Source organism: Candoia aspera, chromosome 3 (genome assembly GCF_035149785.1).
Source record: "Candoia aspera isolate rCanAsp1 chromosome 3, rCanAsp1.hap2, whole genome shotgun sequence".
NCBI lineage: Eukaryota > Metazoa > Chordata > Lepidosauria > Squamata > Boidae > Candoia > Candoia aspera.
The window spans coordinates 129107906-129134912 of record NC_086155.1 but is presented as its reverse complement, the minus strand read 5'-3'; the positions used below and the strand labels follow the sequence as shown (position 1 = coordinate 129134912).

Genomic DNA, 27007 nt, shown 5'->3' with positions numbered 1-27007 from the left:
CGGAACGCCGTTACCTTCCCGCCGAAGCGGTACCAATTAATCTACTCACATTTGCATGTTTTCGAACTGCTTGGTGTGCAGAAGCTGGGACGAGCAACGGGAGCTCACCCCGCCGCGCGGTTTCGAACCGCCGACCTTCCGATCGACAGCTCAGCGGTTTAACCCGCAGCGCCACCGCGTCCCTTTTGGATACTATTACTGATGTATAATTACAAGAATAGGCTTACAAGAACTCAGGGTAGCAGTTATTGAGATCACAAACTTATCAGTCAAGGTTTGAAGAGTAAGAAGGGCCCAAGCAACAACAAATATTATTTCTGTTACTTGCTCTGAGTAAATTAATTGCAGTTGTATCTAAAATAAAGACACATTTCTACACCGATGTCTGCTTGAAAATTTTGTTTAATCACTTACATCATTTTTCTTTTATATCAGAACTAAAATAGATTTGCACAGGAAGTAAGGATCCTCTTTTCTTGGAAGAGTACAAAACTAACTTTGACAGAGGTTCTGGGTGACTATAGCAAAATTGGAGGGTTTTTTAGATTCCCCCCCCCCTAAAAAACAATTTAAAATGTTTGTACCCCCTAACTATGAGCTGAGCTAGATGGAACAAAAGAATGCAAATTTTTGGCAATGGTTTGGAGTCAACAGGGCTTTGTTGATGTTAAGGTGCTCCGTAGTTCCCTAGAGTGTTACCCATTTTGGGAGGATAGTAAACAACCTAAGCTTGATGCGGGGGGGAAACTGGTACAACTTTGACACCTCTATCATATAAAAGGATGAAAACAACTATTTTTTAACCTAGCTATGGGTCTGAGATGGATAACAGTGTGGCGCTGTGTGTGTGTGTGTGTATGAACGCTGTAGTTCTGTCTGTGATCCCAGCCATATCCAAGACCACATCAAGTGTTTATAGAACCTTTATTATTCTGTTGTATACTTGATTATCATTGAAGTTACAATTAAAATAATTGCTGGAATGTTACAAGGTTTATTATGGTTGTAAAATGTTAGGTAAACAATGACAGATATCAATAAGAGAACACAACAAAGCAATATGTTTGCATTAAGGCCAAACTAGAAGAGAAGGTCACTGATAGAGGGATTGGGAAGAAAATTTAATAAATAGTTGTAATTTGAAGAGTGATTGCTTAATAAATCTCTTCCTTTGTCATTAAGCCATTTTTCAGTATTTGGAAGCAATGAACTTAACAATGATTTATGTTGGAACATACTTGTATTTAGAAGAAGGAAGCACAAACATGAAGATAAATGATACTATAGCACCGTAAGGGGACCAAAAGTATGAGCTTTGAGTCAAACTTACTGCTTACAATCTCAAATCAGCTATTACTCATGAAGCAGACTTATGTAGTCCTCAACTTACAATCACAATTTCCATTGTAAGTCATTGCGGTCATAAATCAAGTCACCAGGTTACTGGACCTGATTTTACAACCAGTTTTATGGTGGCCATTAAGCAAATCACAGGTCATTAAGCAAATCCAGCTTCCCCAATGGGCGTTTTTTGCCAGAAAATGGCAAAAAAGTCACAAAATGTGATCATGTGACGATGGGATGCTGCACCCGGTCATAAATGTGAGCCAGTTGCCAAGCACTTAAATACGATCATGTGACCGCGGGGGGGGGAGGCGGTGGCAACGTTTGTGATGCTTGAAAGTGCTTTACAGGCTGTAAAGCACCGATTCCAAGGCCGTCATAACCTTGGATTGACTGACTAAATGAACGGTCATAAGTACTTAATAAAGCTAAAATTCTACCAGTCTCAATATATTTTCTGCAATATGGTGTTCATGCAATTAGAAAACATTAGAGAACCCATTAGAAGCATTGTAGAGGTCAGTGGATGAAGTTTGTTTGTTTGTTTGTTTATTAATCAAATTTATCAAGTCCTTTGCAAAAACTAAAGGAATATTTCCCAGTGATTTCTTTTTCCAAGATGGCAACTGGGAAAAGTTGATTCTTACAGTAGGAAATGGTATGGTATGCTGTTTTTGTTTTTGTTTTGTTTTGTTTTGTTTTCCTTACATTGGGGGTTGGAGACTATACATAGAGGACAACATTGTGTCAGCAAGAGGAGAAAGGAATATGTGGGGGAAGTGGTGAGTTGGGCTAGGATGGCTATGATAGCTAGGCATGTCCGGCAACTGCTCAGTATGGTAGGAGGAAGTAACTTGGGGTTCTGCTGCCTCGATATATAGTTGACTGCTGGGGATTGTTTAGGTTGATTATGGGGATTGGGAGTGGGAGGCACGGTGTTGTGGGGTTCTCCTCCTTTTTTCTGTGGCCAATTCCAGTTGGTGTTCACAGTCAAACTTGGAAGACGTTTTCAGACTTGTATATGAATTCCTTCTTACCATAACTCATGCCATAGTCATGTATGGACTACTGCAGTGTGCTTTATGTGGGGTTGCCCTTGAAGGTCACTCAGAAGCTACAGCTGGCACAAGCAGCTATAGGTATGTCTCAGTACATCCCTGAAGCGCCTCTGCTACACAAGCTGCACTGTTTAACTTTGTGTTTCTGGGGGCAATTCAAGGTGTCAATTATTACCTGCAAAGCTTGTTATGGCATAGGGCCTGGTTATCTGATGGACTGCCTTTCTTCCATTGTCTATGCTCATCCAGTAAGTTCTGACAGAGTAGGAATGCTTCAGCTCCCACTCATTAAACAATTTCATCTTTTGGGACCTAGGAAGCATGTTTTCTCTGTCGTGGCACCTGCCCTCTGGCAGAGTATCCTCCTAGAGGTTCAGACAGCTGAGACTCTGCTGTAGTCAGAATCACTGTGAGTTGGGCAGCCTTATAGATTTTAGTTATCCTTCAGACAAGGAATGCTGCTGTTGGGACTTCTGTAGGTACAGTGGAAAATAGCAAAAACAAAGAATACAACTTTATAACTGCACTGTAAGGCTGGTGTAAATTAATCTAAACAACTGCATTTTATGGATGATCAGCATAGATCACTATCAAAGGAATTCATTTATAACATTTAATGGGTTCACAGAGAGACTGTTACAGGATTATCTATTATAAATAGAAGCATGCCTAAACTTTAACTCCTTTAACTCAGAGGTTTTCCTTGTTTTGTTTATTTAAGTTTTGTTGATAATAGGGAAAAATGATATAAATAAATAAATTAGATTTTTACATGCAATAATACTTTAACACTATATATATATATATATATATATATATATATATATGAAGTAAACATAGCATATTCTGATGAAGCTCATATACTTATGGGTAATGCAGATAAGTATGTTACTGCTGTGGCAAAGAAATACAAAACTGGCTCTCCAAATGAAGCATCCCTATGAAAACTGATACTACTTCTAATAAAGAAACTTGCCTGAACAAGCAGGATCTTCTGATTAAGAAATATTTCATCCTATCTCTTATCTCCCCACCACCCCTACATAATTGTCTGTCTTCTCTGATCATAGATTTTGGATGAATGTCTTAAGTTCCTTCTCAGTATTTTGTGTCCTCAAATACAGACTTTTGATGGTTGGTCACTGCATGATACACACTGGCATCCTCTGTCAGTCTAATACTTCAGAGTTTTCTGATAGCAGTGCTTCAGCTGCATAATCTAAGTCAGAAAGTTCTTATATAGCATCTCTGGAAAGAAAAAGGAAATACCATAATGCAGAAATAAACATAGATAATAAAAACCAGGAGATTACAACAAGTAGTTACTGTAAACAGTGAAACTGTTTGGTTTGTTCAGGCAACATAATGTTCCTTTGTCTATGGTTGAGACTGCCTATTTTATCAGTGTGATTTTAGGGAGAGATGGGCAGTGATAGAAATTGGAATAATAAAATAAATAAATTCAACCAATCCATCCAATCAAAGAGATATTTCAGGTAAATTGTTGGATCAAATGTGCAGATAGATCTCACTTAACAGTAATTGGGACCAGAATTCCCATCACTAAGCGGCACAGTCATAAAGTACAATGTCATGTGACCATGCTGCTTAGCAACAGAAATTCCTGCACTTCTGGTTACCACTATCAAATGAATCATAGTGGGTCTTTAAATGAGGATGTCACGTGGTCCTCTTTGTGACCTCCTGCCATCTTCCCAGTTGACTTCGCTTGTAGGAAGCTGGCAGTGAAGGTCACAAATGTTGATCACATGACCATGGGGATGCTATGACCATTGTATGTACAAGGACCAGTCATAAGTACCACTCGTTCAGCACCAATATAAATTCGAATGGTCACTGAACAAGTAGTCATTAAGCCAGGACCACCTCTATAAGTAAAGAATCTGTGGTGGATTTTTGTGGTGCTGCTGGTTCTCAGGAAGGAGGGAGCATATACCAAGGAGGTGGAGGAGATAAGAGGAGGCACAGTCCGGGAGGCAATGGTGGGAAAACAAAGAGTTTCAGGATAGCCCCGCCCTAGAGTCTCCCAGGTTATTTCCCCTTAGAGTTTAGAGTAGCTTTAGTCTGGCAAGATTCTGTCTATATGGTGTGAGCAAATAAAGAACTGGAGTTTGAATGGACTGACTCTTCGTTGTTCTTGGGCTGAGCCAGACAAAATCTAATAATATGTCTATGTGCAAATAATCTAGTGGGGAGAATTGTCATCCTGAATCTTAATAGGTGAAGCAGTAGTCACAATAATTCCTAAGCGACTAAACAAATAAACAACAAACATGCTTCTGTACTGACAAAAAAAAAAAACTAAAAAACCCTGTATTTTTTTCAAACAACTAATACATCAAGGAATGCACATGATGCTAAATATTTACAAAATATAGCAGTAAAAGCTGTAACAAATGATAAAAAATAATCTTATATGCCTACTATGCAGCTTCATTAGTGTTAAAGTTGCAAATGAAGATGAAATGTGAACAAGCCAATGAAAATGAAATGAAGATAAGAAGAAATTTAGAATGTATACTTTGTATATTATGGCAATCACAATCATCACCATCATCTTCTTCTTCTTCAAAACAGCCCAAACAATTCATTAACCTAGGACTTACTCTGCTCCAAATGACTCCTGGTAATTTCCCCCCACTGAATAAATATTCAGTCATAAATATTTTGATTAATTCTCATCAAAAATGAAACAGTGATCTTTACATGTTGCTTTACAGTTACTGTTTAGTCACCTGGAATTTTGTTTGATTTGAGACTTCTTTACTTTTAACCTTCTAAAAATCATCTTCTTTCTGAGTACTAAAGATACACATTCAGGTTATACTAAACATCGAGAAGACACTTTTATTAGACCTCATAATTAAAGAATCTTCATGATTAGTTATTCAAATCTGTTTTAAATTAAATCTACGGTTAATAGTCAGGGATATAGATTGGATCTAGGATGTTCAGCAGGTAAAAAAATGGGCTGAACCACTTTTTTATCTTTGAGATTATTTAGTCACCCTACAATTAACAGATCTCAGGACAATGTTGACTAAAATATCCAGATCTCCAAATATAAAAACAAAAATAACATACCAAAATAATCAATTAAGGTCTTAAGGATTTGAATATTGGGGAGAGATTTCTTTTATTTTAATTTTTGAGTATGGGCTAAGTTGGTTTATGCAAATGGATTTTTTTGATTAAGCTAAAATATGTATATTACTATCTCTGGTAGCTCTTAATAGACTTTTGCTGATTGAGATTGAAAGGTGAGTTTTTATAATTTGATTATTGTTAAGGGATGGGGTATAGGAAGAAGAGTCCTTTTGTTCTGCTTTTTTATTGAATTACTGTTAAGTTACGGTGATTGTCTATACTTGTCTGGAGGGAGGGGGAAGTCATATTTTATATATCTGTCTTTTTTTTTCTTTTTTCACTCTCTTTTCTCTATTTCTTAACTTTGTATTCTTTTTTCTTTACTTCTATATTTCTAGTAGTTTGTATTAGTGATTTATCTAGTGTTTGTATTAGTGTTTTATCTAGTGTTTGTATTAGTGTTTTACCTTTAAAAGTAGTACTTTAAAACATATATATATATATATATACACACACACACACAAACACACACACATACTGTGTGTGTATGTATGTGTGTGTATGTGTGTGTGTATGTGTGTATGTGTGTGTGTATGTATATGTATGTGTGTGTGTGTGTGTAAGGTAAAGGTAAAGGTTTCCCTTGACGTAAAGTTCAGTCGAATCCGACTCTAGGGGGCGGTGCTCATCTCCGTTTCTAAGCCTTGGAGCCGGCGTTGTCATAGACACTTCCGGGTCATGTGGCCAGCATGACGACTCGGAACGCCGTTACCTTCCCGCCGAAGCGGTGCCTATTGATCTACTCACATTTGCATGTTTTCGAACTGCTAGGTGAGCAGGAGCTGGGATTAACAACGGGAGCTCACCCCGCCACGCGGTTTCGAACCACCGACCTTCCGATCGACAGCTCAGCAGTTTAACCCGCAGCGCCACCGCGTCCCTCTGTGTGTGTGTGTGTGTGTGTGTGTGTGTATATATATTGAGATATATATTGAGATATATATATCTCAAAATAGTCAATTAAAGCAGCAGCAGCTAAGGCATATACCTTACTTTACAAGAACTAAAATGTCTCACAGAAATGAAATTACTTATAAACAAAACATAATAACAGAAATATACCCTGAGAGAATAAAATGATATCTGTCTGACACTAAGTGGGGGATTTTCCATGAAACATCTGCTCCTATATGGTTTCTATGATAACCTCAAAACCAGTATGACCCGTATCCATAAGCTCCAAAGATTGACCTTTGTGAATACTAGTTAATTTTACTTCTTCCAGAGACGGAGCTGTTAGGGATAAATAAATGAAGATGTCTAATCCCTTCTTAGATTGGAAATCTGCCATGTCTAGAGCTCTTCCATTTCATATCTAATACATTTTAGATTACAGAAAGAATGTATTAGGAGATTTCAGTTTACCAACAAATTTCTGGGTATCTTCCATATAGTTTTTGTTTTTGTTTTAATAAGTACAAAGTTTTGAGATTTTTTTTTAAAGTGCACCACCAGCTCAAGATATGTTTCTTAATTAACATGTATCTTGTCCTATCCTTTATCTGCTTAGAGAATTTACAACCAACACAGCAGGTTATAAATGTTTAATAGATTCTTTTTCAAGAAAGAAAAGGTCAGCATTAACATAAAATTCTTCTAAGATTTGTAACACAAATGTTCAGCTCTTCTAGTTTTTTTGCTAGAAAAACTAAAATCTGCCACCAAAGCTGAGCTATCAAGATTATTCTCTCTATTAAGAGCATTGTGGTAACGAGAAGTTTCTATAACTGTTTCTGCTACTGCTACTATACTGACACACATTCCACTCTCTGTGAGTTGCAACAGCCTTCATATTTTCTACAAACTGTCCTGTATGATTTAATATCTTCTAACTGGTGATATTATTATTACTACTACTACTACTACTACTACTACTACTATTACACAGCTCTTTTTTTTTCTCCTTGCCTATTCTCCCTTTTTCTCGCTCTAGCTTCACTCTGACCAGGACAAAGGAGATGGATCCCTCAAGTACATCTTGTCAGGAGATGGGGCTGGCACTCTTTTTATTATTGATGAGAGAACAGGAGACATTCATGCCACAAGAAGAATTGACAGGGAAGAGAAAGCTTTTTATACCCTACGTGCCCAGGCTATTAACCGAAGGACACTCCAGCCAGTAGAACCTGAATCAGAGTTTGTCATCAAAATCCATGACATCAATGACAATGAGCCAACATTTCCAGAAGAAATTTATACAGCAAGCGTTCCTGAAATGTCAGTGGTTGGTAAGTATAGCATTCAGAAATGGGAAAAAGCATGAGTGGATAGACCTTATTGTGAATTTAGGTAGTTGGAATATGGGGTGGTTTAAGTTAAGAAGTTTGTTTAAATTTAGCAGGGTGAACAGATACTCCAAAGGTCATTTTATGTGGAGATCAGATTATATAATATACTGAATCACACTATATCTATCCTAACGCTATCCCTAACCCCCCCATCATTCATTAGGTGGGGAAAGGGGCCTCTTTGAGGGTAGTGCGGGGGGGGGGACCAAAAATTTGTTACAGAGTGCTGGAAAGCATTTGGCCCAGAGAGATCAGGAAAATCACACGCCAGGCATTTCTATAAAAATAATTTTATTTACAGAAAGCACAAAAACATATTTACAGGCTTGTGCATTCACACACACTCAGAGAGGAGAGAGCTCTCTCAGACAGCTGCTTACTGGCTGCAAGGCTAAAAGAAGAAGCAAAAAAAAACTAACCAAGCAAGTTGCCCTCCCTTCAGGCAATGCAACTATTGACACCTAAACTGAGGACAATTAAATTTGATCTCTTCACCAGGCCAGAATGATTAGTTACCATAGTAACCTTAACTTTTGTAGCAGAAAACAATATACCAACACTCCCCTTTTTATGCTATGGAATGAGATGCAGACCAATTTTCTTTGTCAACTCTGTATGTCTTGGTACAGCAAGAGGTTTGGTTAAAATGTCAGATTCACAATATTTCAACAGTATTTCTCCTTTGGCTATCATATCTTTGATATATTGATATCTAATATCAGATTTTGCCATAGCAATGCAAGCTTGATTATCCTCATAAACAGTTATAGGCTGGTTCATTTCCATGCCTATGTCTTTTAACAAATGTTTAAACCATATAACCTCATTACAGGTTTGTGCTAGAGAATAAAACTCTGCTTCTGCAGTGGAAAGAGTAACAAGTGTTTGCTTTCTAGAATGCCAGCCTAAGCTTGACCCAGCAAATTGAATTAAAATCCCAGAAGTGGATTTCCTGTCACTGACATCTGCTCCCCAGTCAGAATCAGCAAAAGCCTGCAGTTTCTCTGTTCCACAGGCATTTACCTTCAGGAAATAATTCTTTGTTCCTTGCAAATATCTCATTAACCTCTTCAATGCTGCTTTTCTAGTAGATGTAGGCTTCTCTACCTGTCTACTTAAAATGGCCACAGAATTTGAGATATCTGGGCGAGACTGATTTGCAATGTACAGTAAACTTCCAACTGCAGATCTATATTTCTATGCGTCAGTTAATTGAGTTTCTCCTATGCCTTTCTGAAAATCTGTTATCATCGGAGTAGAGATTGGTTTACAGTCTTGCATATTAAAATCCTCTAGGAGCTTTTGAATTTTACTACGTTGGCTTAACAGAAAACTACCATCCTTCCTCCTGTGTATTTCCAAGCCTAGGTAATTTGTTACTGTTCCAAGGCTTTTTAATGTTTAATGGCTTTTCATGCAGGCTTCAAAATCAAGCCTTTGTTTTTCTGTTTATGTGAACAGCAGCAAATCATCAACATAAATGCACAGATACATACAGTTTTGTTTCTCTTTCTTCATATATACACATGGATCTGCTTTTCCTTTTTCAAAACCAAAATTCTGCAGCTTTTCATCTAATTTTTGGTTCCAGGATCTAGCAGCCTGTTTTAACCCATAGATTAACTTCTGCAGTTCACAGACTAGATTCTCCCCTTTTTCATAGCCGGGGGGTTGCTGCATGTATCTAAATGTGGTTGCTGCATGTGGTCTAAATCACCATAGAGAAATGCAGTTTGAATGTCATACTGTAGTGGTGAACTGACATTCCTTTGAGTGCAGCAATTTTTAACAGTAATCTAATTGATTCACCTTTAGTAACTGGTGCAAAAGTCTTGTCAAAGTCTAAATCTTTCCTTTGAGTGAACCCTTTTGCAACTAACCTTGCTTTATATTTTTGGATTTTGCCATCAGCATCACGTTTCAGTTTGAAAAAACCCACCTACAACCTAGACAGCATTCATTTGGAGGTAGATTTACCAGTTTCCATGTTTTATTTTCTTTCAAGGATGCTAACTCCTGTTGCATGGCAGAATGCCAATTTTGTGCCATCTCAGGTGGTAAAGCATTAACTTGTTCTAAGGACTCAGGTTCTGTGAATATGTGAAAAGCCTTTACTCTTTCAGCATGAAAATGTGATGGAGGAATGCCTTTATTACTCCTCTGAGATCTGCGAGGTAATTCAGGGCTCAAATTTTGACTCCTATCACTTTCCTGAGAAGCATTTGTCTCATCAGACAGATCTTCAGTTTGCTTTTCTGGTTTAATGTCCTCATCAGGCAAAAGATCACTATCAGCAAGTCCTTGCTGTTCTGTTGTAGATAGATCAACTGGAGAGCTAGAATTTAATCTCCCCCAGTTTTGCTCAGCAAAAGAAGCGCTTTTGTTAATTATTAATTTCTCTCCCATTGTGAACCTGTAGCTCCTCTGGCTTTGTTCATAGCCAACAAAGATGTCTTTGTTGTGGGGCCTCCTTTCCTTCTCTGTTGTTTTGGAATATGAACCCAAGCAGTGCTACCAAACACTCTAAGATGGTGTACCTTTGGTTTCACACCATAAAACAAATGGAATGGAGTGTCCTGAATCACAGAGTTATACAATCTGTTTTGCACCTAACAGGCAGTGGACATTGCCTCTCCCCAATATTTAAAAGATAAATGTGAATCTTTAAGAATGCATTCCATCGCATTTTGCAAGGTTCTGCCCTTTCTTTCAGCAACACCATTTTGCTGAGGGGTGTAAGGGTTAGAAAGAATTTGTTCTATCCCCTTTTCAGCTAGGAACCTTTTGAATTGGTGTGAAAGGTATTCTCCTCCTCTATCACATTGAAGTGCAGATACAGGCCTTGGGAATTTTCCATTTGCCCATGTCACAAAACTTTTAAATTTCTCAAATGCCTCATCTTTATGTTTTAAGATGTAGATAAATGTGTATCTTGAGAAATCATCAATGATGATCATTGCATACCTTGCTTGTCCAAGACTTGGAGCAAAAGGACCAATAATGTCAGAGTGTACAATTTCCAAAGGACTAGTTGTAACTCTGTCACTGTGCTTACTCACAGGAGCTTTTAGTGTTTTGCACTCTTTGCAAACTACACAATCTAAGTATTTATCACAGGGTTTTATCTTTAGGTCAGCACACAGCTGTGGCATTTGTGCTATATACTTGAAATTAGCATGGCCAAATCTCCTATGCATCAGGTGTAAACATTGGTCATGGTATGGAGTGTTGCCAACTGCAGCATTGCAGCTTGACTTCTTTGCATTTTGCACGATGTACAAGGAGTCTTTTAACATACCAGTAGCACACAATTTCTCATTTTTACATATCTCACAACCATTTTTCTTAAATGTTATGATATACCCTGTTGCAGCCAATTGTGCCACAGATAAAAGGTTTGACTGTAAATTTGGCACATAGAACACACCTCTTACAGTTTCTCCCAAGCAGGATAAATACAAGTCACCTTGTCCCATAATTTTGGTCACAGACCCATAAGTGAAAGATACACTTTGTCTGTTTGTTTTAGACAGTGACACAAAAGAGCTTTTACAATTACATAAATGACAATTGGCCCCAGAATCTAACACCCATACATCAGAATTACCCTTCTCAGCAACCTGTGCAATTTGGGTTGTCTGAAGAGCCTTCTTCTGTGTTGCCCTTGTGTTCTTCTTCTCTGTCTTTCTACTCTTGGGCCTCAAGGCACAGTCTCTCTGCAAATGTCCAGCTGAACCACGCCTCACTGGCTGGCTAGTGCTGTAGCCTCAGCTTCTTTTCCCTTTTCCCTTGATTTCTGGTACTGCGGCTTTCCAGAAGAGATGGGGGGGGGATCTTTCCTCTCTCTTCTCCCATTCAGCAAGTAAGCACTGTGTAACATACGATGGGGTGAGGTCTGCTTCAGGCATAGCCTCCAGGGTACAAATTAGCGTGTCCCACATTTCATTCAGTGAGGACAGGAGGATACAGGATTTTGTGAGAGGTGTAAATTCCATTCCTTTCTCCTGCAACTCAACAAACAGCTGCTGAATATAATGCAGGTGCTCAGGAAGGCTATCTCCCTCTGCTAGGTAGGCTTTGTACAGCTTTTTTGTCAGGGTAACTTTACTCCCTGCTGTTGCCTTTACATACAAGTCTCTCAAAGTGTCCCAAAGTTGCTTTGCAGACTGCATACCTCGCACATGGACTAGCTGATTGTCCTCAACTCCCAGGATAATGGTGGCTCTAGCCCGTCTCATCCTGTCTCAGCCATTCAGCACTGGGATTTTGGGGGTTTTGCTCACCAATTGGCAGCCAAAGATTCTCTTTGTGAAGATACATTTCCATCTTCAGGGCCCAATTCAAATAGTTGGTTTCTGATAGGCACTCCAGAGGCATCGCTGAGGGCTGGGAGGTAGCCGTGGCTTCTTCCTTCTTTTGCAAGTCACCTCAGCTGGCTTCTTTGTCCTGTAGACCAGTTGCTGGAAAATCTCCAGGCGGTCCCAAAGAAAAATCTTCACAGGTCTTTGCCTTTAAAATGTTGCATGAGGTATGGAGCTGATCTCTCTGCTCTTTCTGGGGGTTCACTGGGTTTCTTACTGGGTTTACTGGGCCCAAAACCTGTTGCAGAGTGCTGGAAAGCATTTGGCCCAGAGAGATCAGAAAAATCACACACCAGGCATTCCTATAAAAATAAATTTATTTACAGAAAGCACAAAAACATATTTACAGGCTTGTGCATTCACACACACTCAGAGAGGAGAGAGCTCTCTCGGAGAGCTGCTTACTGGCTGCAAGGGTGAAAGAGAAAAAAACAACAACTAACAAAGCAAGCTGCCCTCCCTTCAGGCAGTCAACTATTAACACCTAAACTCAGGACAATTAAATTCAACCTCTTCACCAGGCCAGAATGATTAGTTACCATAGTAACCTTAATTTCTGTAGCAGAAAATAATATACCAACAAAATTGTCCTTAGGGTTAGGGTTAGGGTATACATACATACATACATACATATATGCATTTAGGTCAGAAAGGAGCTGGGTGGATTGCATGTTACAGTAGTTTCCTATTGTAATGTTTTTCCTTTCATGCAGGGAAAAAAAAATAGGATCCTAAACTAGCCTTTTTACCGAGAGCTGTAATAATAACAACAACAACAACTAGACAACCCGTGAGCTGTTTGGTTATCCTTTCTTTACCTAAACAGAGAAACAGAATAACCATAGGCGGGCAAAAAACCAGTGGGAGTGGGAGCAGCTTCTGACTTTCTGCCAGCTTCCCCATTGACTTTAATTGTGTGAAGCTGGCAGGGAGTGTCAGAGATCACTCCTTGTCCTCCTTGGCTGACCCATGGAACTGCCTGCCACTTTGCTGGGAGGAGGGGTAACAAAGGGAGCTGCAGACCTTGAGGAAAACACACCTGATTGGGTGCAGCAGTGGGAGCAGGAGCACCTTCTGACTTCCTGCCAGCTTCCCTGTTGACTTTGCTTGTGGGAAGCTGGCAGGGAGCATTGGAAATCACTCCTCCTCTTCAGCTGACCCATGGAACTGCCTGCCACTTTGCTGGGTGGAGGAGGAACAAAGGGAGCTGTAGACCAGAAGGAAAACTGCACCCCCGCTCCCCATCCCAGCATGTCCCCAAGAGCCCCCTCCTTCCAGGGAGGAAGAGGGCTCACCCATTGATCGCAATCAACAGCCAGCTCTACCTCACCAGCAGGCATCTGAGTCACTCCATCATCCTTCCTTCACTGCCCACCAACATTAAGAGATTTCAGATATCAGCCTTGGTTCCAAAGCAGCCAAGCTCCAAAGCTCTGTCAAGCTTAAAATAGCTTAAAATAGCTGTTCCCAATTTAAAATGACTTTTTTCCAGCCTTATTAAATTGTTCCAGGCTCAAAATGACCCTATACCTACTTCAAAAACCAAGCAGATCATTTTGAACATTGGACAGCCTGTCTCAATTTCAAAACAAATGTTTCAAGCTAAAAACAGGCCATTTTGAATGTAAGATAGTTCAAATTTGAAATGTTTTGCATTCTTTAGCCAAAATAGTTTTATATTTACTCAGAAGTAACTCCTACTGTTCAACTTTAATTAGAAGCAACACCATCAACCCTAACCCTATTTCATTACTTGTTCTTCAACTGTTCTTCAATTATCCCCTCTTCTTCAAGAGAGTACATTAATTAGTATTTACTCTCATTGAAATCCTATTATTAAAAATGATAATGAATAATTAATTAAACTTTAACCCTTCCTTGAAAGTAATTTAGTATTGCCGATTAAGATTTGCCAGCTCTTGGGTGACCCTGTCTGGGCTCAGAAGCTAAAGAGTTTCAGGTCTGGTTAGTACTTGGATGGGAGACATTTTCAGAAAATGTCCCAGACAAAGGCAGTGGCATCCCACTTCTGTATTATTGCCAAATTGTGTGAAGTCACTAGAAGTAAAGCTTGGCCTGAAGGAGATTTTACCTTAATTAAGATTTAATTAATGTTACTATATTACCATTGAACAGAAACTAATTAAGCAGATAGAAGTCACTAAGAGAAATATCCCAAGTAAAACATACTGAAAAGCCTTATAACCTCTGTTTAATTTGGAAATAGCAATATTATAAATGTGCGCACACACACACAAAACTCTCTGTGTGTGCGTATGCGAGATATATGCATGCCATATGTTTCAGAAATGAAAAATGACGAACGATTGAATGTAATGCAATGACAATTACAGAATCAGGGGTGGAGTTGTTTTTCTGCAAAAGGAAAATTACCCACGAAGAGCAATTCCAGACTAAGAAATTGATGTGAAATAGCTGTGATTATAGAGTGATGAATCAGACACAAGCCTTCAAAAAATTATTCAGATTAAACCAAATAATCAAACACAGCTTTATAGCTATGCCTCATCCCTTAGGAAGGTGAAAATGAACCTGGAAGGCTAGCAAAGGATAGGGAAGAAGTACTTCCTCCGTGAGAACTGGCTTCATGCATGATGTAACTTGCCACTAGCAACCTCATCATCTGTCAGGAATAATGTAGTAATTCCAGCCTTTCTTGTGCAGCGCCTGTGTCTCCACTCTATTGTGGCTCAGGAGAGGATGCTTGTAATAATAACTGGTATTTTGTGTTCAGTTATACAGTTGGAGTGTTTCTGAAGTCTAGCATAACCTATGAAATCAGGACTGAAATATTTTAGCCACTATGATCATATGACAGAGAGGACAACATGTGTAAACCCCGAGCAAGTAAATTAGAATGCAATCTTACAGAAACACAATTCAAGTCAGTGGGGTTTACTTTGAAGCAGGCATATATGGGACTGTACTGTGAGATACAAAATTGCTGTTATTTGTGGCAAAAGAAAGTAATCCATTATTCTATCTCATCAAAAGGAATGCTCATTCTCCATTTGCAAATGGTGTAACTAATTATGTGCTACCTATAAAAGAATGAGCTATTCACTGAATGCTCCCCTAAAATAAAACATTACTGACTATATAGTATGAAACTCAAGCTGTGCAAGTTTACCCATCTTGGCTGAATCAGAAAAATATACTGTAGATTGAGAGAGAAATCTTAGGGGAAAATATTCCATAATTCAATAGATCAAAAATTACCTTGATATCAGACTTTGGATTAAGGTTGTAGAGGGATACAGAAATTCTGTATTTAATATAGCCACAAAGCCAGCTGGGTGACCTTGGGCCAGTCACTCTCTCTCAGCCCTAGGAAGGAGGCAATGGCAAACCACTTCTGAAAAGCCTTGCCAAGAAAACTGCAGGGACTTGTCCAGGCAGTCTGCAAGAATCAGACATGATTGAATGGATACATGTGTACACACACATTATCATTTCCTACCCCTCCACATTTGGAAATATTTTAGAGTTATTTTTTAATGTATATTGTTTGAGAATTCTTACAAATGAGTAAGAGCGCATAAACAACCTTTCTAAAGCAAAATTCCCAAACCCCTAAATTAACACATTATTTTTCATCACACAACCAGATAAATTATTCTATGTCAGCATAGTCTCAAATATGAGGATTCTATAAGAAATGGAAAGACTGGAATTGTTACATTAACCTTTCAGTTGCATTTAAAGATGTGTAGAAATATTTATTCATACTTAGAACCTCATTTGTTGATTTCTGTTACTATTTCTATATAAACTTTCTATAGCCTGTTTCAGTCTGTAAACTTCCACACAATTCAAATTTCAGCTAGATATTGTCATGGTATAACTTGTCAGAGTAAGAGATAGAAAGGAATTTGCCCAAGATATCCAGAGGGCTTTATTGTAGATCGGTGGCTTGAAACTGCTTATTTTCCACAACTAAATCCATCACTTACTCCTTGCTTTTAAATATCCTTTGATATACTGTGAAGTGCAAGTTCCCTTCCAAGTTTCTCTAATTCTTTAATCTCAACTTTGATGATAAATTCTCAGATCTTGCTATAAATCGACCTGTACTTTATTCCCTGTCCATGTTTCAGTTTGAAGTGGAATATCATTAACAATAGACCTCTGGATACTTCCTCCAGGATGCTCTGTTTGGTGGAAAAGATTGAGGGGAGATTTGTGTGTGTGTGTGTTTCCTTTCCCCAACCAATTAAAGGTATATAATGTAATATTTTCTAATTGTTGTCTACGTTTTATTAGATTGCATAAAGGATTAGCAATCATTACCTAATGCTGTCAGAGAAAAACTTGTTCAGTCTCTCCTCAAATAAGCATATGTTCTACCAGTGCTTTACCACTCTGCAGAATGATTTTAAAAGGGGGAAGGATTTTGTTGGTGAATGAACAAGAATATATGAACACAGAAATACCTGAGAAGTAAGCTATTCTCATTATGAATATAAAGCTGAAATGTACTATACATGAAATGTAAGATTATAAGGGAAAGTGCCCCAAATAATATTGAATGGATGGATGGACAGATGAATGGATGGACTAACTTTGAACAGAGGAGAGCCCAAAGAACATGCAGAATCATATGTAGAATGGAACACTGAGTTCCAGTGTTCCATTCTACATATGAAATTGTGTTCCTTCCTTACATAGTTGAATTCACTTGGATTTAAGGAGGGGATGCTGCTCAGAAGCAGAAAGGACTAGAAAAACACAAGCTACATTGACAAGTAATTAGCTATGTCAGTGGATCTGCTTGGCAGGAGGAGACCTTTCCCACAAATAACTATCCATATGGAGCACAGTTTCAAGTAGCCAGGAATTGCTGTTTGATTCAGATACTCAAATCCATTGTGACTGTTAAAACAAATTAAAATGTGTTACTGACATGGCTTCCTAATGCTAGATCTGGAGGACAAAAGGCATGTTAAAAAGATTCATTTTGCTTTCATATAAAAAAAGATACAAATTTTACATCATATATTCGATATGTAGATTCTAAGGGATTTCACTAGAACTTCACTGTCTACAAGATCCTACAGCACCAACTGTTTAACTTTCCCTCGCTCTCTCATCATCCATAAGTAGTATATATGTCCTAAATATAAATCTGCTGTATACGAAACAATCAGTGATTATCCCAGAAGTCATAGGCAGATTAAAAGATCTAGAGGCTCTGCTTTAAGCCTTAGTTTTTGAAGCCCCCTCCTCAATAGCATATTTTTCTCATGTAGCAACAATTTCCAATGTATGCATGTTTGTGTGTGTGCACATGCACATTTATACATATGTATTTTTTTTCTAAATCTGTGGGTTAGTTTTTTAAGATAAATTTTATAGGTCTGCAACTGCTATTCTGTCTATGGTTGCTATTTCACAATATTCACTTCCATTCCTCCCTCCTAACCTACTTATTCTTGGACCAAGCTTTTACAACCTTGGATGTTCAGGATTTAATAGCTCATCCTTTGAATTACTCAAGCTATGTTTTTTTTCTCAGCATTGCTGATTACTGACATCCTTCCTTGTTGGGCTTTCAGCTCTCTAATCTCTTCTGCCTCCTGTCTCAGAAATATCAGGGCAAAATTCACACAGATGTGACCTCCCTCTGGGTCCACAGGCAGTTTGCAGAAGTTACCCTGTTAACATTTGGAGCCAGTGTTCCTTTTGTCTTTGTCTTCAGAAGTAAAGCAATATATTTTTAGCAGCTACCATTTCCTTCCTCCCTAGGCTTTCTCATTGACTCCATCATTAGTATGATAAGTCATCTTTTTCATTGCTAGATCCATTATACTTCTTAACAAGGCATCCTTCTTCTTACCATACTTTGTCCTAGTGTCTTATTGCATAATACTATTAGTATCATTTCTTCATCATGCAACATAAAAGGGTAGCACAATAAAAAAAAGCTTATCAATTCTTACATGGATTCTTAAATGAACTGAACAGCAGAGTTACTATAGATGTTATTGCATGGGGTGTAAATCAGCAGAAAATGTGTTGGTGTGGAAAGAATAAAATTGAGGGAGCATCCCAGAATAGCAAAACTGTATATAATCATAAAGCAATTCACTTGTCTTTCTGCTGCTAAGATAAATTCATCAACCTGTCTAATGGGATATATAGGACACTCTACAGAAGATAGATAGATAGATAGATAGATAGATAGATAGATAGATAGAATCTTGCTTCTAGTTACAAAACAATGCTTGCAGAAGCATCAGACTTTTAATAACATTTTCCTAATATTTTACTTATTTGTTAAATTTACGTCTTAACTTTCTTCCAGGAGATTAAGGCAGATTAAACAACTTTCTCTCCTCCCTCATCACAACCACCATCCTTAGAGGTAATTTGTCCTAAGAGACCGTATGGCCTAAAGTCATTCATTGAGCTTTTATGGCTGAGAGTAGATTCCAACCTGGATCTTCCTTGTCCTAGTTCAGCATATAACCACTGTTTCACACTGGCCATCATAGCTACTAACTCAAGGGAAATTCCTAAATCCAGTCCCTATTTACTCTAATGTCCCTTTCCACTCCAGAAAGTTAATTTTCATTACATTAAAAAAAAAAAAAAAAGATTTTTTGTACATTTCAGTGGGAGTCAAAGCACTTACTAAACAATGCCACATAGTAAAGGATCACATCTGAACCCTACCTGCATAGAGCTTAACTTCAGATGACTCAAGTAAGGAAAAAAAAATTGTGAACCGTAGCCCTTAGAGGAGCTTAGATGTGTGTACCTAGTAAAAGTGGAAGAATTTTTGTAACATTCAAGGGCCACAAAATTCAAAAGAGTTTCTAAGGGAGAGAAAATATAAATAACTCACACCAAGGGTTTTCGAAAGGAAAGGAAAGGAAAGGAAAGGAACTATTAAACCTTGCTTTCCTATGAGCAATATTACATGATATTATATATTATACCGAATATGCTAACTATCAAAGCTAAGAATGATAGTTTTTAAAGAGAAGGTTCCTTGATGAGTTTAGGTAAAGTTTATGTTTGTTCCTCAACTGAGGGAAAAGAAAAGGAATGGAAAATAGTGCTATACAGCTTGGAAATCCCTTCTGAAATTCTTCCATGCTTTGCGGAGCGGCTCAGAGCTCTACAAAGCAATGCACATGATCTTACCACTGACAGGGATTAAAGCATGGCTGCCAGGCAAAAAATGAAATAATTCTCTAGAAAGGTGAGTATAATATGCAGACATATAACAAGCAAGGTACTGCTGGAAGGCTGAGTCAGGAGTTTCGCTTAAATTTAACTCAGAAGTCTTTGAAGGCTGTGCAGTTTCTAAATCGGCTAAAGATAGAGATGAAATAGAAAGGAAGGCTCTTAATGCATTCAAATTGATCAGAATGGATTAGTCTTCCAAGTGATTAGCATGGTGAAATGGAAGGCAAGAAAGCTACAGGGAAGAATTCACTGTGCCTTTAAAACTGACCAAATTATTCTTTACAAACTTATTAAATGGATTGAATCCCATCTCCTGCTTTAATTATCAGTCACTTATCTCTGATGGATTAAATTGTGCCTGCCTGGTGTGCCTTTAACAAATGTGTGGGTGGGAGTGAAGATTTTCCAGGACTGTTTTTTTTTTTTTTTCCCCCATCATTGTTAAACTATCAGAGTTTCAGGAATGAATAGGCAAGGTTGGCAAAAGATTTAATGATAGCAACCAGCTCTGTCTGATTTTTGTCTTTCACACTCACTGTGTGTCAGGTTAGGAAAGAAAAGAAGAACAGGGCTTCCCCATTCTTGTTTAATTTTCTTCCAAGATTACTAGCAGGTTTCTTTTACACATTTAAGCTGATTCACTAGATAATTCAGGAGAAGTATCTCCTAACCATCCATATGTGTGCCCCAAAGACCTTCAGTTAGCTACCACTGTTTCACAGCTTTGAGGAGTAGATCCGAAGCAGAGCTTTGCTTGTGTGAGATAGCTTCTTGAATAATTTGTGCTGGTCTATTCTATCTTCTGAATAACAGCATTTCTGAAAGAAAAGTTTTTTCTACCATTCTATGCCTGATCCTTTAAAGCAGGGGTGGGCAGCCATTCAGTAGGTGAGATGGAACTTAACATCTTGCTGAATGCCACAGTTGGTGGGACAAGGATTCAGTGTGCACAGGAATGGGATTTTCAGGAAACCACTTCTTGGAAGCACTTTTGTCTTATTGGGATTCAGCTTCAGTTTGTTGACTGTGACTGGGAACTGTCAAGCACCTAGCAGTTTTTTCTGATTTTAGTGGAAAGGAGGCCTATCACTAAAAATGGCACCTCAGTTATCAACATACTGAAAATTGTCTGAAAAAGGGATAACTTTAATTTTCTATCAAAGGACTGGAGGAAAAACAAAACAAAAAAAGAGCCTTTCAGTGAAATGTATGCAATTTTGAATATTCCAGAATATTGTTTGGGAAAGGCATTATTGCCATGCAAAAGTAAATACTAACATCTTCCATGGGAAAGAGAATAAAAGGAAGGAACTGCTGATTTTAGTAGGCAGCATGAATCTCATGAGTATCTAATGCTGAGATATTTGCATTCTTACTGCAGTAAAGATAATTACCTGTAGGTTCCTCTGCTCTCTAGTCAAAATACAGTGTTGATAAATGTTTCCTGAACAAAGCAACGGAAGAAAGAAGGGCATTCTTTTGACTTCTGACAAGATACCTAATTAAGTTCCATTTGAATATTCTAGGTACTTCTGTTGTTCAAGTCACAGCCACTGATGCTGATGATCCTTCCTATGGAAATAGTGCCAGAATTATCTACAGCATACTCCAAGGCCAGCCATATTTCTCTGTGGAGCCAGAAACAGGTGTTGTTGTTCTTATTGTTCTTAATTAAGTACTTCTGCCTTAACGGAAAATGATACTCATATTAGTTTTCAGCTGCATGCCATATTCAAATAACTTAAACTGCTGTAAGAGAATGAGAAAATGTTGCTTAATTACTACAGCCTGAATTCAGATCTGGGTAGCAGTTAAATTTTGATCTGGATTCACCTGAGAAATAGTTGTTTCCTAATCTGAAATTAGGGAGAAAGGGAATGGTCTTGGGCTAAACAAAGGATTCATACCATGAATCAATTAATTAGTAATGGTTATTTCAAGGATTCTAAGAAGTTACATTTTGAATATAATTTATCTGAATCATCTGCTTGGTACTGTACACAATTAAAATATGTGTTGTTAAAATGATATAGTCCAAATGCAGGTTCAAATAGGTACAGGGGCAAAACAGCAAAATACTTAGATATTTAAAAGATGATGTATCTGAAGGAAAACCCACAATTCAATTCTATAGAAAATTTTAAAAATATGTTGGTTAATAATGGTGATATATATGATCCATGGAATAAGGAATGTGAGTATACAGTCTTGGAAAATCAATGGAACTAAGTTTGAAGAATAGTTAAAATTCTTTGTAGTACCATATTTAAGAAAGATTTCCAAAGGACCTCTCCAACTATTGCCCCATTGGTTTGTTATCAATTGTATGCAAAATTTAAGCTATCTCTTAAATAAGTTAGGAATGTGGCCAACAGACTCTAAAATCTTGAGAATTGAGCAGGCTGAGTTTAGAGCAGGTGGTTCTATACTGGATCACTGTCTGATCATATACCATTTCACTGACAAAAATATCCCCGGGGACTAAAACATAATCTCTTTGTGACTTAAAAGCAGTTTGAGATTCTGTTTTTAGGGTATATTATGGGAAAAGATGAGGAAATCCTCAACTGACAGAAGGCAGCTTTTTCTCATAATGCAATTATACTCTAAGTCCTTTTTACAGATTTGATATAATCCCAACAGTGCATTAACTAATTCAACATGGAGTGAGGCAAAGGTGTGTTTTGGCTCCACAGTGTTCAAATTTTATGTGAATGACTTGGCAGCCTCTTAAGAATCTGAAAACATTCAGTCACCCTAAACTGGCTGAAATATATGAGCCATCACCTTATATATTAATATAACCTTTGGAAAAAGCATAGTAGTTAAAAAATGCAAATGTAATACATTCCAGAAATATGGAATTTGACACTTGATGGAGAACTCTGGTTTTGCCAAGCCAAGAGTTTGTCTATGACAATTACTTTACACAGAAGGAAAGAAAACAATACTCCAGATTAAAAAGAGTGCATTAAAGAGGTGTGTTCTTTGTCCATTTTTTAAAAGTCTTTATACTGAAAAAATGAGATGAAAATTGTGTTTCTGTATGGTCTAGATTTAATAATATGTTAAAGGCTGACCTACTAGTATATTAATACTATATTAATATTTTAATGTTCTTTCTTTTTCTTTTAGTTAATTTTATTCACTATTATGAACAAAAATTGATTGCATTCCATTGCTTATTTTTCTTTTTGTTTGTTAATGTCACATCTATAAAGCTACAATTTAAAAAAAAAACAAATACAACATATGTATTTTGTATTTGGAAAACAGAAGAAAGATATGTTGTAATTAGATAGGTATAGAGTGTAACTTTATAGAAAGATGTAGATATAACTATGGATATATAGCAGTCAAAGACAAAGATTAATATAGTAACTGAAAAAAGAATATGCAGGAGAAAAGTTATGCAGAATAAAGGGATGGTCTCATTTCAGGTAGCAGATGAATTATATTTTCCCTTCGTCCTCAGACATTCCCTGCATTTACTAAAACAAACACATGAGGGCATACATTATGCAGAAATTATCTTCCTTGTTTACTAGTTTACTACTTTAGGGAGGTGGTGATGGTTGTTAATATGCAGATCATTCAAAAATACTCCCTCAGTGTCTGAACTAGTAAACCCAGAATTGCCGTTTAATATATAATTTGCTACTTAATATATAATTGCCACTATGACCTACTTGTAATTTCTGTGTTTGCTGTATTCATCAAACTGTGCTTGGCATTTTAAAATTCTCCTCTAAAATAATAGGCATGTTGTTCCATACAGAGTGATGACAAATGGTTGTTTGTTTCTTTTTCAGGCATCATTAGAACAGCTCTGCCAAATATGAACAGAGAAAACAGAGAGCAATATCAGGTGGTTATCCAGGCAAAGGATATGGGGGGCCAGATGGGCGGATTATCGGGAACCACCATGGTGAACATCACCCTGACGGATGTCAATGACAATCCACCTCGATTCCCACAGAGTAAGCTTCCTTTAATGGTCCTTCTGTGCTACAAAAATATCAGAATAAAAGAATGAGGCAACCACCATCTGGTTTAATTTTTTTTAAAAAATCTAGCTTATGGAGCACATGCAAAAAAGGCTTTATCTGCAGATTTATTCACCATTATTAAAAAGCAAAATGAAATGTTACAGGGCAACTTTATTAGGGAAAAATACAGTCGCGAAGAACAATTGCTTAACATGGGATAATTCTTAGCATAATGGCAGGGAATAACACTCTTCCCTCCCCCACAAAAGTAATGGAAGCGATAACAATAGTATGTAAGGATTGGAAGTGACCTTGGAAATTATTTAGTTCAACTAACTACACAGTGCAGGAATCTACTGCTTCAGCATCTCTACCAGCTGGCCATCTAGTTTATGCTTCCTCCAAAGGAGGGTCTACCACCTCCCAAGCAGAGTGTTCTATTGTTAATCAACTCTTACTGTTAGGAATTTTTTCCTGATGTCCAATTGAATTTGCAATTAAATCCATTGTTCTTTGTTCTCTTTTCCAGAACAATTCTGCCCCATCTTTTACATGATAACCAACCAAATAATTGAAGACAGCTATTGTGTATTCTTGCTCTTTTCTCTTGTCAGGGCTAAATATACCCAAAGCTTGTTGTGTTTTTTCCCATTATAGGTACCTTATCACATTAATTGTTCTCTTCTGAACATATTAAGTTTTGCCAGTGCCCTTCCTAAACTATGGTACTATGAAATGAATGGAATATTCTAGGTGTGGTCTGACCAAACAGGATATAGAAGAACATTATATAGAAGATTTCTCCTGAGCTTGACACTATAATAATAGTTTCAAGAGCACATCTTTGTTTAATGTTACCTGGAAATTAATAATTTAAACAATGCAAACAGAAAATGTGAATGCTTTTTGAAACAAAACAAGGGTTTGAGAAAGATGAGTACAAGTCAGAGAAGTGTTGAAACAGGATTAGAGTCACAATGATTAAAAATATAACAACAAAAAATAAATCATAGACTTGGAAAATGGTGCCTGGACCATCAAGTTGAACCCCCGTTCAGTGTATTAATTAAAGCATCACAGGTGTCTGGGGTGTATGTGTGTGTCCAGGTTAAGAAGACAGTGGTGGCTGCATAATCAACCCAACACCACATTTTATTTACAACACACATAAAAAGGCTTCAGTTGCATAATTGTGACCACCATTTTCATGTTTTTGATCCCTGTCCACTCATGGATGCCCCTACCAGATGGATGGCTGTCTAGCCTCCGCTTGAATATATAATGGAGAGTACTATAATTTATTTTTAGTTACAATAAACCTGTCCATGGATTCAAATGTTTGATTAGACTCAGGGTTTGCACTTAACTTTTCTGTGGCATCAAGGACCACAACTTGCAACAGTGCAAATTTGACAGGATAATGCAAGGCCCATGGGTAGGACTAGAATTTTGGGGAGTTACTAGGTTGTGAAGATTTCTTTAAAAACATATTTTAGAACTTTTGCTCAGCTTTTATGTCCTTCTCATCTCAAAATGTCAGAAAAAATGTAGTTAGTTTTTTATCAGTTTTGGTCTGGGAGAGTTTAAAGGGAGAAAAAAAATTAATCTGGGTGTTATTATGGCTCAGGGGACCAAATTGGTTGGCTCGGATCAGAATACTCACCACTGTGGGCCCTTATTAAAATTTCTGTGAGTCTTTGTTGATTAAGGTATAAACATAAATATTTGTTAATATATATATATATATATATTTTAAATTTTAAAATATAAATGAATAAACAAAAACAGGTGAACAGGTTATGATAAAGTGAGAGAAATGATAAAGTGAGAGTTTCAGGGTAGGGGAGATGCTGAAAAGAAACAGTTGCATAGTTCCTTTGGCAGACAAGTTACATTTGACCAAAAATTCCTCTTCTACACAGCTATTAAAATTTATTTCTGAATATTGACATAATGATCAGTCTTCTCCTGTTTCCAGCACCTGACATGGAAATTCTTTTTTTTTTTTTCATATGGAAAAGGAAAGAAGGAAATCTGGATTTTTTTGCATGAAGAGAGGGAATTAGGATTCCATGTGTGTATGTAAAAAAGAAATAGTTATATATCTATATATCATACATTCAGGCAGAGTTGGCAAAAAATTAATAATTCTTCACCAAAACCTAAACATGAATTTCAGTCTGACTCAGTGGAACATTACTATATAACTGATTTTCCTCTGTTGTACAACTGTAGCATTAACAATAGTGTAAATTGTACAATATTCAATGGACTATGAATGGTGGCCTTATTATTTCCAGGGGTTCCATTCCAACATAAAACCACAGATAATGACACCTCAACGTGAAAATGAGGCTTTGAGTCATGAGGATTGGGAGGTCAGCTTTCAGACCCTCTGGGGGTCCTCTTCCTCTGTAGTGATAATCTGCTCGATGTACAGCTCTTTATTCCTTCTGTTTGTTTGGTCATAGTAGGTATTGCTGGACAAGCCCAGTCATGTGGCTCTGCATAGCTTCTCTGCAGCAGCTGGCCCTTTCTGCACTGGACTGATTCATTTGGCTGGTAATAGAGGGGGTTGGGTCTCTCTTTTATGGTCTCAGAGAACAAGGTCAGCCCTCTATTTCATGATCTCAGTACAGCTGCTGGAGGCTAGGACTGCTCGCGTACCTCATTCATTTCTTTGTTTAAATTCCCTCTTTCCCCTTTACTACAGAGGGTACCAATGAACTTCTTTCACAGCAGTGTATATCAGTATATGGGTCTTCAGTCTGAGCTTGGAAGCTAACAGGGTTGGGCCTGGTTAGTCCAGGGAATACTGGGACTGTAAGCTAGGCTGGGAAATTGAAAAAAACATCATGGAAGAAGGCAGTGACAAATCACTCCTCTAGTGCTGCAAAGAAAACTGATTGTGTCCAATCAAGCTCAAATTGAGGGCATATTTACCTTTACCTTACAGCTGCATATGCTATAAGGCATTTTTAAAAATTAAATTTTCTTCCTCTCCACTTCCCTTGACAGCCTCCTTATTAATGAGGCTTGTATCATGTTAAGAGGAAGCAAATGAATGGGCTTGATTTGTGAAAGGGCTTGATTCATGTAAGTGCTAAACGTCTTATTGATTCCTTCTTAAAAGAGAATCAATAACATTCATGTCAAATGTGAAACTGTATACTTAAAGGATCTTATCTCTTATCTGAGTTGCTGACTTGATTATTGACCAAGAGGACTCATAAAATTGGAAGCCCCTTTCACAATTTCATTTATCAGAATGGGGTTGTACTAGTATTAATGAGAAAGAACTACTCACACTTATGGGCACCTTTTGGGAGCCTTGTGAACTCATTAGATAAATGACAAGCTTTCTGAGTCAAAAGCAAGTCAAGTGCTTTTGTTGGAAATATTTCCAGCACTAAAAATTAAAAAGCAAACTGTTCATGCCACCAACGAGCAGTTGGTGCTGCTGGAAGCTCAGCTGTGCCTCCGCTTTAAGTGTGACATTAGCAATGATTAGAAGTGATTGTCAAAAGAAGTATACTTGCTAAAGAACAGTTTTAAAGAAGTTTTGAATACAGGTATTCTGGGGT

The 27007-nt window shown here is 37.6% G+C and overlaps 1 protein-coding gene across 1 annotated transcript in view; it reads left to right on the top strand.

Moving 5' to 3' along the window:
• Positions 1–27007, top strand: part of CDH10 (cadherin 10) — a 162194-nt gene that overhangs the window by 107153 nt on the left and 28034 nt on the right. The window contains exons 3-5 of the mRNA XM_063298769.1: positions 7504–7798; positions 20961–21080; positions 23247–23414. Of these exons, the coding sequence (XP_063154839.1) occupies positions 7504–7798; positions 20961–21080; positions 23247–23414 (583 nt within the window). The remainder of the gene's footprint in view (positions 1–7503; positions 7799–20960; positions 21081–23246; positions 23415–27007) is intronic.